Genomic DNA, 13,850 nt, shown 5'->3' on the forward strand with positions numbered 1-13,850 from the left:
CACATGCTATCATTTTCTGAGTGTGGATGATAACTGTGGTGAGATATCTGCTGCTGCATGACACAGTTGTTGCCTTGAAGGCTCAAGTCTGGAGAGTCACAGATGAGTCATCATTTCTTTATTGAAGAGAAATACTTTACACTGATGGACTGGTAAAAGTGTGTAGGTGAAGGCTACGTTGAATTCGTTTTTTATTTTTTAACATTTACATTACACAACATTTTTTTAAGGCTTGTAGTTGCTGATGTGACTGCACTGTAGGCAACATTGTTTTCTCATCTCTCAAGAAATGTTTTATATTTTTTTATTTCCAACAAGTCCCATGAAAAGACCAAAACCAACAATGTATTTTGTCTATTTCTCAGTATTTTCTGACTTCACCTGTCTGTCTGTGGCTCTCAGCCCCGAGCCCACTGGTTCCTACTGAAGACTTAAATCTAAAGAATAAAATCTAAAAAACAAACACACATGTAGTTTCTTCTTTTTGCAGGGGCTAAATAATATCCTACAACAGCCGGGCACTGTAGTTTTTAGTAGGACTGCAACTAACAATTATTTTCATTATCGATTAATCAGTTATTTGTGTGGTCTGTAAAAATGTGAAGATGTCCGTACAAGTTCCCAGAGCCCATATTTATTCTTCAAAATGTCTTGTTTTGACCATCATCCAAAATTCAAAGATAATCAGTTTATCATCAGAGAGGAGTATGAATCCTAGAAAATATTCTCAGTTTTTCTGTTTCTTCTGAAAGAAATTGTTTAAATGATTATTAATTTAACAAAATTGTTGCATATTAATTTTCTGTTGATTGACTTGTCATTGTAGCTCAAGTTTTTAGCAAAGAGGAGATTAATACACATTTGGTGCTTGAGTGAGTATTCCTATTAAACAACAGTGTCCGTGTTGATCATAATGAAGAAACATGTCAACTAGTGCAACAGTGTGGATTATTGGTGTGTTTTTAATAGTTTCTGGACAACAATGGAGGTCTATAGCACAGAGGAATAAGCTATATTATATCAGGCTTTGGGCAGACCTGTTAGTAGTCATTGTTTTGGTCTTTTTTATGGAATTTGTTAATTATAAGAAAAATATAAAACACCACCAGTTATCCTTTAATTGTCTTTGTTTTTTCAGGGCTCTGGAGGTGGAGTCACACTGTAGTTTATCAGCTGTTATGCACAAGAACAGAAGACAGTGGAAGATAAATGAATATGTCAGTTTTCTTATCAAACACAAGCAATAGTCAGCCTGTGGGGTGGACCCAGTTTAACCCAAATAACCTCTCCCTTCACCACATCTCCTTTCATACCTCCAACTAATGTGTCGTGTGAGCTCTTGCCTAAGATGGTTCATTTTTGTACAAAAACTATTCAGGATCCTTCAACTGATACCAAGTTTAAATGTGAGTCTGACGTGCTCTTTTCGCCATCTTCTGGCCACAATTATGTATTGCAGCTCACATTTCAAAGCCCAGTAACTCCAGAAAATGATAACATTTAAAGCAACAAAAATGAGCCAAACCTTCTATCAAGTTTTTATGTTTATTATCATTGAAATTTTATTGAAACGCCTTGTGCTCCCAGTAAGGATTAAATAATAAAAGGAGACTCAATGTAAAGCTCGCACAGCCGATCTGCAGTGAACAGACCTACTATCAAGTAAGTCTGGGATACAACATGTCCTTTGGATTGCGCTGGTTCAGAACAAAAAAGCAGATGGTTTATGTAAAAATGAATATCATAGCAAATACCACAGTGAGGGGAGGAGAAATGATCATGTCTTAAAAATTGATGACAAAATGAACACAGTTAATGGTACGAAACAGGAGAGCGGTAATGAAAATAAAACAAAATAAAAAGTACTGTATCTGCAATCTTGATCTCACGCACACACATACACACATATACACACTCACTTGCAAACACACTCATACATACGGGCAGGCACACACATGCGCACGCTCACTCTCACGCACACACTTGTATCCACACACAAACACAAACCCACAGATAAAATGTAGTGATTTGAAAATAGTGAAACCCTGGTAAAATCTAATGGTATCATACATCCACGTCTTGTGTCTGAAGTGCAGAAAACAAAATGAACCTAAAAAAAAACTAGAATGGAGATAAATTCAGATGAATAATGAAAAGCATGCCCATCTTCACTGGTCTAACCCAACTTGAAACGACCACAAACCCAGAGTGTTGCCCTCTCTGCCCTACCCAAACCCCAACCCCCACCCCTCTACTCCACCCTCACCTGCCCCATGCCCTCTTACCCTTCTCATATCATACCCACATCCCCGCCTCACCCTCATCCTGCCGTTATGTCTTCCCCCTCTTCCAACACCCGCCTCCCCAAACCTCTCTGCTGGATTTCAGGGTTTCCACGCTCCTCTGCGTCGCAGAAGAAGGCCTGGCTGGGAAGGAGGAAGCAGTCAGGCAGTCAGACAGGCAGGCGGGGGGAGATGACAAGGCAACTGCTGGCTCAGGCTCTGGTCACCATTTATTAAAAACACAATGTCCAGTTCTGAATACAGAGTGAGGACCAGGGGGTAGAGGAGTCTTGTTGTGTGTTGAGGTTGAAGGTTGTGAACCTGTGCGTGCGTGCGTTTGTGTGTGTGTGTGCGCGCGTGTGCATGTGCGTGTGTGTATGTGTGTCGGTTTTTACAGTGGCACTGGAAAATCTCATGTGGTGTTAGTCTAGATGTGAGTATTTGGGTTAGTCTTGTGCGATGGTGTGTGAAGGCATGGGGGGGTCAGTGGAGGTGGGGTTGGCGTAGCTCAGGGCCTTGTCCCTCATCCCTCGGCCCCAGTCGGAGAAGGGGGTAGAGGCAGGTTTATAGGGCTTGCGTCTTGAGCTCGATGGGCTCCCCGCGGGTGTCCTGCTGGGTCTCACTCTCTGGGGGCCGACTGCCCTTCAGTGTGGCCAGGCGCTCGGCCAGACCCCTCATGCGTGGGAACAGCATGAAATCGTACAGGAGGGCACCCATGGCACCTCCTATCATAGGTCCGACCCAGTACACCTGCCAGCAGAAAACATCAGCGTTAACATTATGAGTCCACACATCATTGAGTCATTTATGACTCCTGCTGAGAGAGGAGTGAAAGCAAAGGGAATGATTGATCTCCTCAGTGTGATTGCAGGTCTTACCCAGTGGTTGATGAAGTTCCTGAAGAGCACAGCAGGAGCAAAAGACCTGGCAGGGTTCATCCCAGCACCGGTGTAGTACATCTGAAACACAAGTCACTTGTTACTGGATTGTGTTGTGAAATATTCATACTTATCTGTGAACATTTGTGTGACCTCGTCTCTATATTTCAATGTGTCTCACCCCCATGAGATGTCCAATGGTGACGGAGAAGCCGATGGAAAGGGCAGCAGATCCCAGACGTCCGTTTCTTCTCTCATCAGTCACAGCGAAGATGCACACCACCAGCTGCATGGTGAGGAAAACCTCCACAGTGGTGGCCATTCCCAGACTGACACCAGGCTGCAGCTGGAGACACAGATGGAAAAAATTAAATCACAAATTAAACAAAACACAAATTACAAATATCATGCCAGAAATCAAAAATTAAAGAAAATCATGCCAGAGCACTGATGGACTGGTTGGTCACAGAGCTGCTGATTTTGAGATGTCTTTCATTTCAGATAAATTACGAGTTACCTGAAATTACAATAAAGGTATTTTTAACTATAGTTTTAATGGACTTGAACATGCTTTGCTGGACTGATGCCACTGATGGAATCCTCCTTTTCCAGATTTGACAAATATCTTAACATAAATGCCATTTATCCCACGGATTAAATCAACCTACCCCAAAACAACCTATCTCACCTCTCCCACGATTGCTACACATGTTTCTGAAACATCCATTTTGGGTCCTTACCGTGTTCATTGCCATGTTGCCTCTCATGTTGCCAGGTGTGACTCCATACAGCACAGCGGCCCCAGCCACGGCACCCAGGCACTGGGCGGCCATGTAGAAAATGGCGCGGAAAAGAGACATCTGAGAGCCAACAAGGTAGGCAAAGGTAACGGCAGGGTTAATGTGACCGCCGCTGATATGGCCAATGGACTGGATGAGGGTGGCAGCTGCCAGACCGAAGCACAGGGCCACATGTAGGACATGATGAGGCCCGGTGGTCCAGCGCAAGGCAGCACCCATGCCGAAAAATACGAAGAACATGGTCCCGAAGAACTCTGCGAAGACTGCCCGCCAAAAATTCATGGACCGGAACTCCCACATGGTGACTGTTCACTTGAGGCTCTCCACCAGATGAAGAATATTCTTTAAAAACAAATCTGTCAGGGTGAGTCTAGAAAAGGTAAATATGTACCTTCTCAGTCCTCTTCAAATGCCAAAAATAACAAAAAAAAGATCTCCCTTTTGTAGTCAGCTAACTCGGCTGACCGAAAAACACTCAGAGAGTCAGTTCAAAGACAAAACAGGATTTCAGAACGTCAACAGACGAATCCACTCAACGGATCTTTACCAAGCCGTGAACTGGGTTGGTAAAGTCAACTCAGCTGCGTTCGCTTGCCACCTCTGTCCACCTGTCGCAAAGACATAGGTGTGAGATATGTGGGAGGGTGGTTAGAGATCTCAGGTGGGATGAGTTGTCAAGAGGAGGTGGGCATCAATGCTAAAGGGGTGTTTCTAAAGAAGAGACGGGGATAGACAGAGTGTCCGGTGGACCTTTTAGCCTCTCTGACGGAGGGGAGAGGGCCAGACAGGGGCTTTATAATACCCCCCCAGGGGCCCCAGGTGACGCCATAATCCCCCTGTAGGGCCAAGGGTGGGGGGCGGCGGTGCTGGACATCCTAAATCAAACAAACTTAACCCCTCTGTCGCCCCCCTATAACACACCAAGGCCAAAAGAGAGGCAGTGTTTCCAAGAAGAGAAACAGATAAAGCGAGAATGAGTGGAAATATGTGAAAAACATTTAATGGGGAGAGAGATTCTGCAGAAAGAGATGACAGGGAGGATTATATGTTTTATTCATGGGGAAACTAGGAGGATGAGCTGAGGTGAAGAGCAGCTGCAGCTGAGAGGAGAAAGTTTTCTTTGGGGCATATGTCATCTGTTGACATATCATAACTGTCATAATCAGGGGATGCAAATGCTGATGGACAAGGACAGAAAGCACACATGCGTGCACAAAGACACGCGCATGCACACACACACACGTATAGGGCCTACACACATGCAGATAATACAGTTGGGGCCCCGGACGGAAGTGCCCAAAGCTAACAGCGCTGAACTGACCCATACACTGAAATGCCTGACCCTGTGAAACCATTGTCTGTAACAAGCATGTGGGCAACGTATGGACAGAGACAAGACGAAAATATATATTAAACTAAAGCACAGAAGCTAACAGCTAACAAAGCATTGTCTCGCATTTCAAATGCTAAATGCTACACCTAAATGCTAAAGCTACAGCTAAAGTTTACAGTTTATTGCATCTGTTTATTGTTTTGGAGACATATAGGCCTACGCCACCAACCCGTGCTGTTGATATTCAGCAATCTTTATGAGGACAATAAAGAAATGTCACTTTCTAGTTGCAGCAGCACTAAGAGCTGAACTTGGAATCACCTCAGGGCTCTGAGAGCCTGCACTGGCACTGCCGCACAGCCAAACGCCATGAGGTGGAGATGCCAAAAGGTGAGGAAAAAGTCATGTGCAAAGAGGTAAAACAACAATACAACAGGGAAACTAAAAAATTAAGGTAGAGTTTGGAAAAACACAACCAACTAACAATAATTCACACAAACACAGCGGATTGTGTCTTCTGTTGGCTTCTAGGAGGTGCTGGGCAAAGGTTTGCATTATGTGAGAGTGTGTTTGTGTTGCAGGTACGACCAAAGCCCTGAAAGTTCTGTGTGTGTTAGTTTGTGTGTGTGTGTGTGTGTGTGTATGTGTGTGTGTGTGTGTTTGTGTGTTTGTGTGATGCTGGGGAAAGGCAGAGGTGCAACGGGGCAGCAGCAGGGATGTGTGTGTGTGGAGGGGGGGGGTGGGGGAGGGGGACGGTGGGGTTACTGAGCAGCACCAGGGGCATCGCGCTGACCAGTCGAGAGCCATCACTGTTGGGGGGGGGAGTGAGGTGGGAGAGGGTGGGGGGGTCATGAATGCAGAATGCTGAGCTTGCCATTTTAACTCCCTTTTATACATGTTAGAAAGAACACACACAATGCAAAATGCTGGCGGCACTGTGGCAGTTATTGTGCACGTTGTGTGTGTCGGTGTGTGTGTGTAAATAGTTTATTGTAGTTTATTGTAGTATGTGTGTATTTGTGTGTGTGTGTGTGTGTGTGTGTGTGTGTGTGTGTGTGTGTGTGTGTGTGTGTGTATTCAAATGACACTGCTATAGTGTTGCTAACATGGTTTTATTTTAGACATTCTGTCAAATCCATAAAAGCCAGTGTACAGTATGTTTTACCTCAATTATTGATATTAACACTTAATAAATGTTTACTATATTAAATATTGATATTAAAGGGTGGGTTCATCCAAATTACAAAAAACATATTTTCTCCATCAAGTTAAAGCAATTAGTGAATTAATCAATGAGTCGATCGACAGACAATTACCTTAATAATCAATTAATTATCATTTTTGGTTCCTGGTTTCTGGTTCCAGCCTCTCAAATGTGAGGATTTTCTGCTTTTCTTTGTTTTATATCATTTTAAACTGCATATTTTGGAGTTTTAGTGTGATGGGTGGACAAATATAAAATCTGAATGTGTCATCTTAGGATCTGGGAAAGCTAGTTTACATCCATTGTATTGGGATTAAATTATAAATCTGATGGATATAGGAAAACAAAGGAAAGCAAATCTACTAGAAGTTACAGAGAAAATTTGCTTTTTTAAAAATTTATTTTGGTGAACTGACCCTTTAAAACACATGCTAAATATGTTTTAAGACAAGAACAACACTGCTATTTACAAATATGAATAAAGGCTTCATGAAAGCAGTTTGTAACATACAAAAGCAAACCTTTGTCTCCCACACATGCATGCACACACACACTCATTTTATCCATTTCAAATTACAAAGCTTACTCCCAGTGAAGGTGTTTTTTTTTTGTTTTTTTTTCCTCCGTGGAGCCATTACAGAGGTATGAAGGTCCATTTGATTGTGAATAGGAGGCCTCGGAGAAGAGGCACGGACATGAGAGAGATGCTGGCCTGCTTGTTGAGAGCATCACTGAAGGGGCAAGGACCTCTTTAGCATTTCAAAGCATTTAGACACGTGATGCAGTTGAAAATGACGAACATGAGGGTGTTTTTCAGCTGGATTTCAATGAGTCTCCATTATATATTCTAATGATGTGCAAATGTGAAAGTAACAATACTGAATCTCACAATATTGGATACACTTTTACATGCACTAATGACAGGCAACTAGGACCTCATAGGTCACATTCAGCCCCTTTAAAATGCAGCCTCCATATTAACTTCTCTCCACATGTGAAGTCAAACAAGGAAAAAAGAACTTTTAGAACATTATGAACCTCCAGTATGTGCTCGATAAAATACCGAAATGTGGCAGGTGAACACTGTGATTGTTTCAAAGTGACCTTAACTTTTGTTGCCTTATTTATTGCCTCCTGAGCAACATGTGAGTTTTACATTTACCGTGGTTCCTTTAAAATAAAAACTGGAAAATGTTGGATGCCTAAGATGCTGCAATACTTCAGGAAATAAGGAAAGGAAATAATCATTAAAAAATTTTAACTATATGTTTTTACCTTCTAAAGTTTCAGATCATTAGAGGTGGGAAATAACTAACTACATTTCCTTTAAATTTTGAGGCACTGGCAGTTTGGTTTCCATTTGTGCTACATTCTGCGTCTCTTTCACTGTGATTTATGGGGAAATATTGTACTTTTTTACTCCATCAACAGTTGTAGTTAACTAGGTACTCAACTCTTGAAATATGTCTTTTTTCACTATTTCCATCCCTTTGTACTAGATATCTCCTTTCAATTATGGACTCGTAATGGCATTATAAAAATGAAAGATCTTTATAGTAATGGTACGTTTCCCTCGTTTGAATTAGCCCGCAATAAATTCAACCTGCCTTAAACCCATTTCTTTCGATTTCTACAAATTCACAACTATATTAGATCCAATAAAACCACCTTTCCTAGTGCACCTAATAGCACCCAGATGGGATCTTTGTTTTCTGTTGATTCTTCATCTAGGGGGGGGTAATATATATCTATCATATCATATATCTACAACTTTATGTCTCATCAGTTAGATATATCCCTGGGTTTTCTAAAATCCACTTGGGAGGAGGACTTGGGCATTGGCTTAACGGAGGAGCAATGGATAGAGGCACAGGAGGGTGTGCACTCAGCATCTAAATGTATTAGGCATGGTCTTATACAGTTCAGGATGTTGCAACGGCTCTGTCTTTCAAAGGTCAAGCTTTTTCTAAAATGTATCCTGATAAAGATCCTTTGTGCGACCGTTGTGGGACATTTCCTGCCATGTTTGGGCGCATGGTCTGGCCCAAAATTATCCAATATTTGGAACTCCATATTTAAAACTTAGTCTAATATCCTGGGACACAGTGTTGGCTGTGTACTGGGGTACTGGGAGAGGACAGTCCTCTTACAGGACTCACTTCCACTGTAAAAAGGTTCATAGATCCTTTTAACATACAGATTAATTCTACTGAACTGGAAACAGGTGCAGCTCCCCCACTTACACTACGTTGATCAAAGATGTTGCAACATATTAAACTGGAAAAACTCAGATTCACTTTATAAGGTTCCACTGAGAACTTCCATAAGACCTGGCAACCCTTTATTGATTATGTAGAGACTCAGCAATAGATATCCTCTTAACTCTTTGCTACTATAACTAGGTTACAATTAAATGTAAGATGTCAGTAATCATCACGTAAAGCAGCTTTGTACCTCAGTCAATACTTGTACTGTACATGTCCTGCTGTTTTCATGTGTGTCCTTGTATGTAAATTCTGTATCGTTCTTGTAATATTTTGTATAATTTGTATACAGTGCTTACTGTTCAATCACTAACCAAAATATCAATAAACAAACGTAAAAAAAAAAAAAGTCTGTTTTTGTGTAGAAATTTTGTATCACTAAAATATTGACTTTTCAGGTCCTTTTCAGCTGAGCATTTTAGATTTAAATTTACATTTTCATTACTGTTGTTGATGCATCAATATTTTAACATTTTGATGGGAACCAGTCTTCACTATGAGTATTTTTTGTTTTTGATACTTGACAACATTTTATAGCCAATACTTTTTACATTTAGAATTCAAACTTTTTCTTTTATTTGAGAAATGTTTTATAATTAACAAACAAATTGGTAGAATCGTTAATCCAAAGCAATATATGTTTTTATAGCACTAAAATGATCAGTCAATTAATCGATAGACAGACAATTAACAGTAACTATCTTATCAATTGAATTTTTCACATTTTTTTGTCATTTTTCAAGCAAGAGTGCCAAACATTCATCAGCCTCACCTTCTCTAATGTGAAGATTTGCTTCTTTTCTCTGTTTTATATCATTGTAAACTTAATATTTGGGGGTTTTAGGCTGTTGGTCAAATGAAACAGGACATTTGAATCTGTCATTTTATAGGCTCTGGGGAGATTATAAACAGCATTTTTCACTATTTTCTGACATTTTATAGACTACATCTATTAATTGAGAGAGCAATCGACAGATTAATCGATGGTAAAAATATCATCAGTAGTTGCAGCCCAGCATTTTCTATGTACATCCACATGTTGGCAGCATTTTGAGGTTCAGTGTTCAACAGGAAAAGCCAGAGATCATCAGGTTTTCTATTGTGGTGTTACTATTTCCACTGGAGTAAAAGATTTGAGTATTTATTCATCACTGGACTGGATGAATTCATACAGTCTTTTAAAATGTTCATACTGAATATATGAAAAATCTTTGGATACCATTTTTTTTTCATTGGCAGCTACTGTATCATCTTATATATTAGACTATATTATTAATGTTATATGGAGGTTTCATGTGTGAGAAGTTTAAGCTTATGTATAGCTTCTCCCCCTCTTTGGCTGCCACCAGTCGAGCCTGATCTACATGATTGTGACATTAACTGTACACTATGCATCTTCATAAACATCACTGCATTATTGCAGAATGTGTGTTTTGTGTATTTCTCTGTTTTCATGCATGTCTCCTCAGTTCTCTCCTCTGTTCTCTTGTTTGTTGGCCTGCTTGGCTCTCATGGCGTTCTGTGTGACCGTGGACAGCGATGATCCGGTCATGCTGGCCGTCTCCACGATCTCGATGTCCTTACAGGTCAGACATGCCACCAGCTTCTGGCGAGAGGCGCTGCGTGCAAAGAAGAACTCGTGGCACACACCGGCCAGTATAGCACCGATCACCGGTCCCATCCAGTACACCTGCAGGTAGGGGGAGCACAAAAGAGAGACAGGTTATAATAAGATGTAAGAGAGGTAAAGACAAAGGAGGTGATCTCACTTTGTCTGGACAATCCAAGACAGAACTGGACTTTACAAGTGAGGCAATGTTAAATAAGTCTGGTGATATTCTATATTTTTCTTATTGTAGTAATGATTTGATCCCAATAACAAGTGTTATCTGTGTATCCATAGCTGATTCGTCTGTGCCATAGACCTCCACTGTTGTCCAAAAGCCATTAAAACGTATCAGTGAGCCTGATGAACATGAGCATTGCAGTTTATTTTGAGTTAATCCCACATACACTGTCCTGCTGCCGTGAATATTCACTAACACAACAAATCTGTGGCTGAAAATAGTCCCCAACAAATACACAATCTACTCCTGTTTGAATAATGTTGGCTAAAAACTACAGTGCCCAGCTGTTTTAGGAAATTATTTAGCCTTTTTAAAAAATGAATGTTTTTAAAAACTTTCATCTTCAGTAGGAATGAATGGACTCGGGGCTCGGAACCACAGAGAGGCTGGAGATTTTTTATAGACCTGCTAACATATTGTTAGTTTTGATCAATAAATGTTATTGCCTATAGCTTATGATTATCATAAGAACATTGTCAACAATTGTAAAAGAATAGTATTGCTTGGACGAGTGGTACCAGAGGAGACTGATTTGGATTTTGAGGCTCTCTCTCACCCAGTGGTTTTCCCAGAAGCCAGTGATGATGGCTGGACCCAGAGAACGTGCAGGGTTCATACTTGCACCAGAGAACCGCGCCTGACAGGTAAACAACACACACATACACACATTAACAGATTCATATTGGTAAATTAAACCAAGTCAGAAACAAGTACAATTTAAACAAGTCGTTTATTTATTCATTCATTTTATCAAATTCCTTTTTCCTGTTGCTAGTGGGCCTCTCAGGATAACAGTAGAAATACCTTGAACAGACCACCAGTCCATCAGAGACAAACACACTCAGATCTTTGTGTCCAGTTCACCTGACCTGCATGTTCTTGGACTGTGGGACGAAACCCACGAAAACTTTAAGTAAATGCTTAATCAACAGACATTGATTAAACACCACAGTTTGACAAAAACATCCTACTTTCTGGAAGATAATAGTGCTAAAAATTCAGACATTATGTCATCCTGGAAAGCCTGAATAAAATATGAGATGTGGTGAAAGGTAGAATTAAACTGCAATGATTAGTCGATTATGGAGAAAATTAATCACCAATTATTTTGATGACTGAATAAATGTTTTAATCCCTTTTCAGGCAAAAAGCCAAATATTTTTAGTTTCAGGTCCATAAATGTGAGAATTTGCTGCTTGTGTTTGTCATGTAAGGTAGTAATAAAAATGTTGGGTTTGGATGTTGGTCAAAAAAACCCCCAAAAAAACAAACAAATTTGAAGACGTCACCTTGGACTCATAGCAAATTAAAAAGGTAATTTTGTGATTTTTCATTTTGACATTTTATAGACTAAACAATTAATTGAGAAAATAATCCACAGATTAATCGATAATGAAAATAATCCTCAGTTGTAGCTCTAAATTAAACTTCCTTTCCACTTTCGTGACTAGTTACTTGTTTTTATAAATTAATTTTGAGTCAATTCTTTATGACAGAAAATAACACAATCATGCATGAAAGCTCCTCTTACCCCTATTAGCACTCCAGCAGAGTGTGCTAATCCAATGGCCAGATTTCCTGGTTCTGGGCTCTCCCTCCGCCGCTGGTCCTCCACTGAGAACACAGTGAAGACCATCTGGAAGGTGCACAAAACCTCTATGCCCAGAGCCTGGGCTGCATACAACTCTATTGGCACCTGAGGGACATAAAACAGGAGTAAGGAGAGAGGAAGAGGAGCAGGACAATTGTCAGAAAAGATGTCACATTTTAAAAGGTAATTCACTAATATTCTGAGAACTGACCTTGTTGACAAAGTAGTCTGCAGTGGTTTTGAGCGGCAGGGCCAGGTAGAGGGCCCCGGCCCCTAAAGAAGCCCCCAAACACTGTGCAACGATATAAACAAGGGCCCTGAGGACCTCTAGCCTCCGTGTGGCCAGCAGAGCCAGAGTCACAGCAGGGTTCACCTGATCAGGGAACAAAAACACACATTTACATATTAAACAAATATTATAAATGTTGAGAAACAATTAAATAACATAAAAACTACCAGAGGAAGAAAAGAGAAAGAAAAATAATATCTAAAACTCAACGTGTAACTATGAGACGTTCACCTGTGCCCCACTAATCTCTCCAAAACAGTGGGCCAGTGAAACAATCACTACACCCACTGCCACTGCTGGGTACAGGGGTCCCCCGGGGGCCTCTCCAGGGCCTGGCACAGATGCACCCAACACAGCGCTCACCAACACCATGGTGCCAAGCAGCTCTGCCAGTATGGAACGCCAGAACTGACGACTTCGAAGCTCCACAGAGGAAGGGCACAAAAACAACGATGGCCTATATTTAGTTCACCAAACATCTTTTTTTTTTTTTTTTAAATGTGGGCAAATTATGACAGAAAAACAGGAATCCTGATAAAAGCCATTATAAAAACATACATACCTTTTTAATCACAATGATTATGATGATTAGGTTTATCAATTAACTTCTTCTACCGCATATTGAAAATGATAAAAAATATGATGATACAAGCCATCTTAAAAAAAAGAGGCATACACAACATTTGTTGTATCACCAGGTCTAACATAAACAAGTCAACTACACGTCAGTAACCTGTATTTAATCCTTCACTTCATTCTGTTTAAAGTATTTTTGACGACACACTTTACAAACACTTCTGACCTAATCACATAGTGCTGCTTTTGCTCTAAAATGCAGAACTTTTTACACACTCCTTAGTGAAAGCAATGTTGGTGAAATTAGTTCCTTTTTTTGTTTCAGGATATTCGTTCAAGAACATGAAGGATTTAAAGAGTAAGGCAGTAAAATAAGATGCTTACCTCACGCCACGTCATTTCAAACTCAGTGTTGTCCTCGGGTTTTTTTTCTTTCTTTTCTGTTAGTCCGTCTGTCTGTGTGTTCTGTATCTGCTGGGGTCTGAAGGCTTCAGGGTCTCTGCTACATCCCTCATTAACTTGTAGAGTCTGAGAGGACCTTTGATGAGAGCAGCCTCCTCCCTCTCTGTCTCTCTCTCTCTCTCCTCACCCTTTCCTTACTCTACACCTCAAGTCTCTGTCTCCCTGCGCGCAAACATCAGTCACTGCAAGTCCTGAAAGTATTTCTGTCCAAGGCCGCGTGTATAAAAAACCCTAACCTTTTTACTCTGACAGATCTCTACCCAACAGTACTTCTGACCTTGAGCAATTTAATACATCTTCAGAAAACTACGAGGAGCCTTTCAC

At 40.7% G+C, this 13,850-nt stretch overlaps 2 protein-coding genes across 2 annotated transcripts; both read right to left on the reverse strand.

Moving 5' to 3' along the window:
- Positions 1-2,846: 2,846 nt before the first annotated feature.
- LOC121895880 (lens fiber major intrinsic protein-like) lies at positions 2,847-4,325 on the reverse strand. The gene is made up of 4 exons (XM_042409405.1): positions 3,901-4,325; positions 3,342-3,506; positions 3,161-3,241; positions 2,847-3,032 (listed from the first exon to the last, which is right to left on the reverse strand). The coding sequence occupies exons 1-4, from the start codon at positions 4,258-4,260 to the stop codon at positions 2,847-2,849; spliced, it is 792 nt and encodes a 263-aa protein (XP_042265339.1). The 5' UTR covers positions 4,261-4,325.
- A 5,743-nt stretch (positions 4,326-10,068) lies between these two features.
- Positions 10,069-13,607, reverse strand: LOC121896293 (aquaporin AQPAe.a). The gene is made up of 6 exons (XM_042410088.1): positions 13,449-13,607; positions 12,720-12,911; positions 12,411-12,572; positions 12,140-12,304; positions 11,165-11,245; positions 10,069-10,451 (listed from the first exon to the last, which is right to left on the reverse strand). Exons 1-6 carry the CDS (start codon positions 13,461-13,463, stop codon positions 10,227-10,229), a joined length of 840 nt encoding a protein of 279 aa, XP_042266022.1. The 5' UTR covers positions 13,464-13,607; the 3' UTR covers positions 10,069-10,226.
- Positions 13,608-13,850: the final 243 nt, after the last annotated feature.

This window comes from Thunnus maccoyii, chromosome 4, assembly GCF_910596095.1.
Source record: "Thunnus maccoyii chromosome 4, fThuMac1.1, whole genome shotgun sequence".
Lineage (NCBI taxonomy): Eukaryota > Metazoa > Chordata > Actinopteri > Scombriformes > Scombridae > Thunnus > Thunnus maccoyii.

Bases quoted from the DNA above. Each gene is read 5' to 3' on its own strand.
- LOC121895880 (XM_042409405.1), bottom strand. From the start codon at position 4,260: ATGTGGGAGTTCCGGTCCATGAATTTTTGGCGGGCAGTCTTCGCAGAG. The intron at 3,242-3,341 runs GTGAGACACATT...CTTGTGTTTCAG, and splicing joins CCATTGGACATCTCATGGGG to ATGTACTACACCGGTGCTGG. The intron at 3,033-3,160 runs GTAAGACCTGCA...TTCTGCTGGCAG, and splicing joins GGAACTTCATCAACCACTGG to GTGTACTGGGTCGGACCTAT.
- LOC121896293 (XM_042410088.1), bottom strand. The intron at 12,573-12,719 runs GTGAACGTCTCA...TTCCCTGATCAG, and splicing joins GAGAGATTAGTGGGGCACAG to GTGAACCCTGCTGTGACTCT. The intron at 11,246-12,139 runs GTAAGAGGAGCT...TTTACCTGTCAG, and splicing joins CTGCTGGAGTGCTAATAGGG to GCGCGGTTCTCTGGTGCAAG.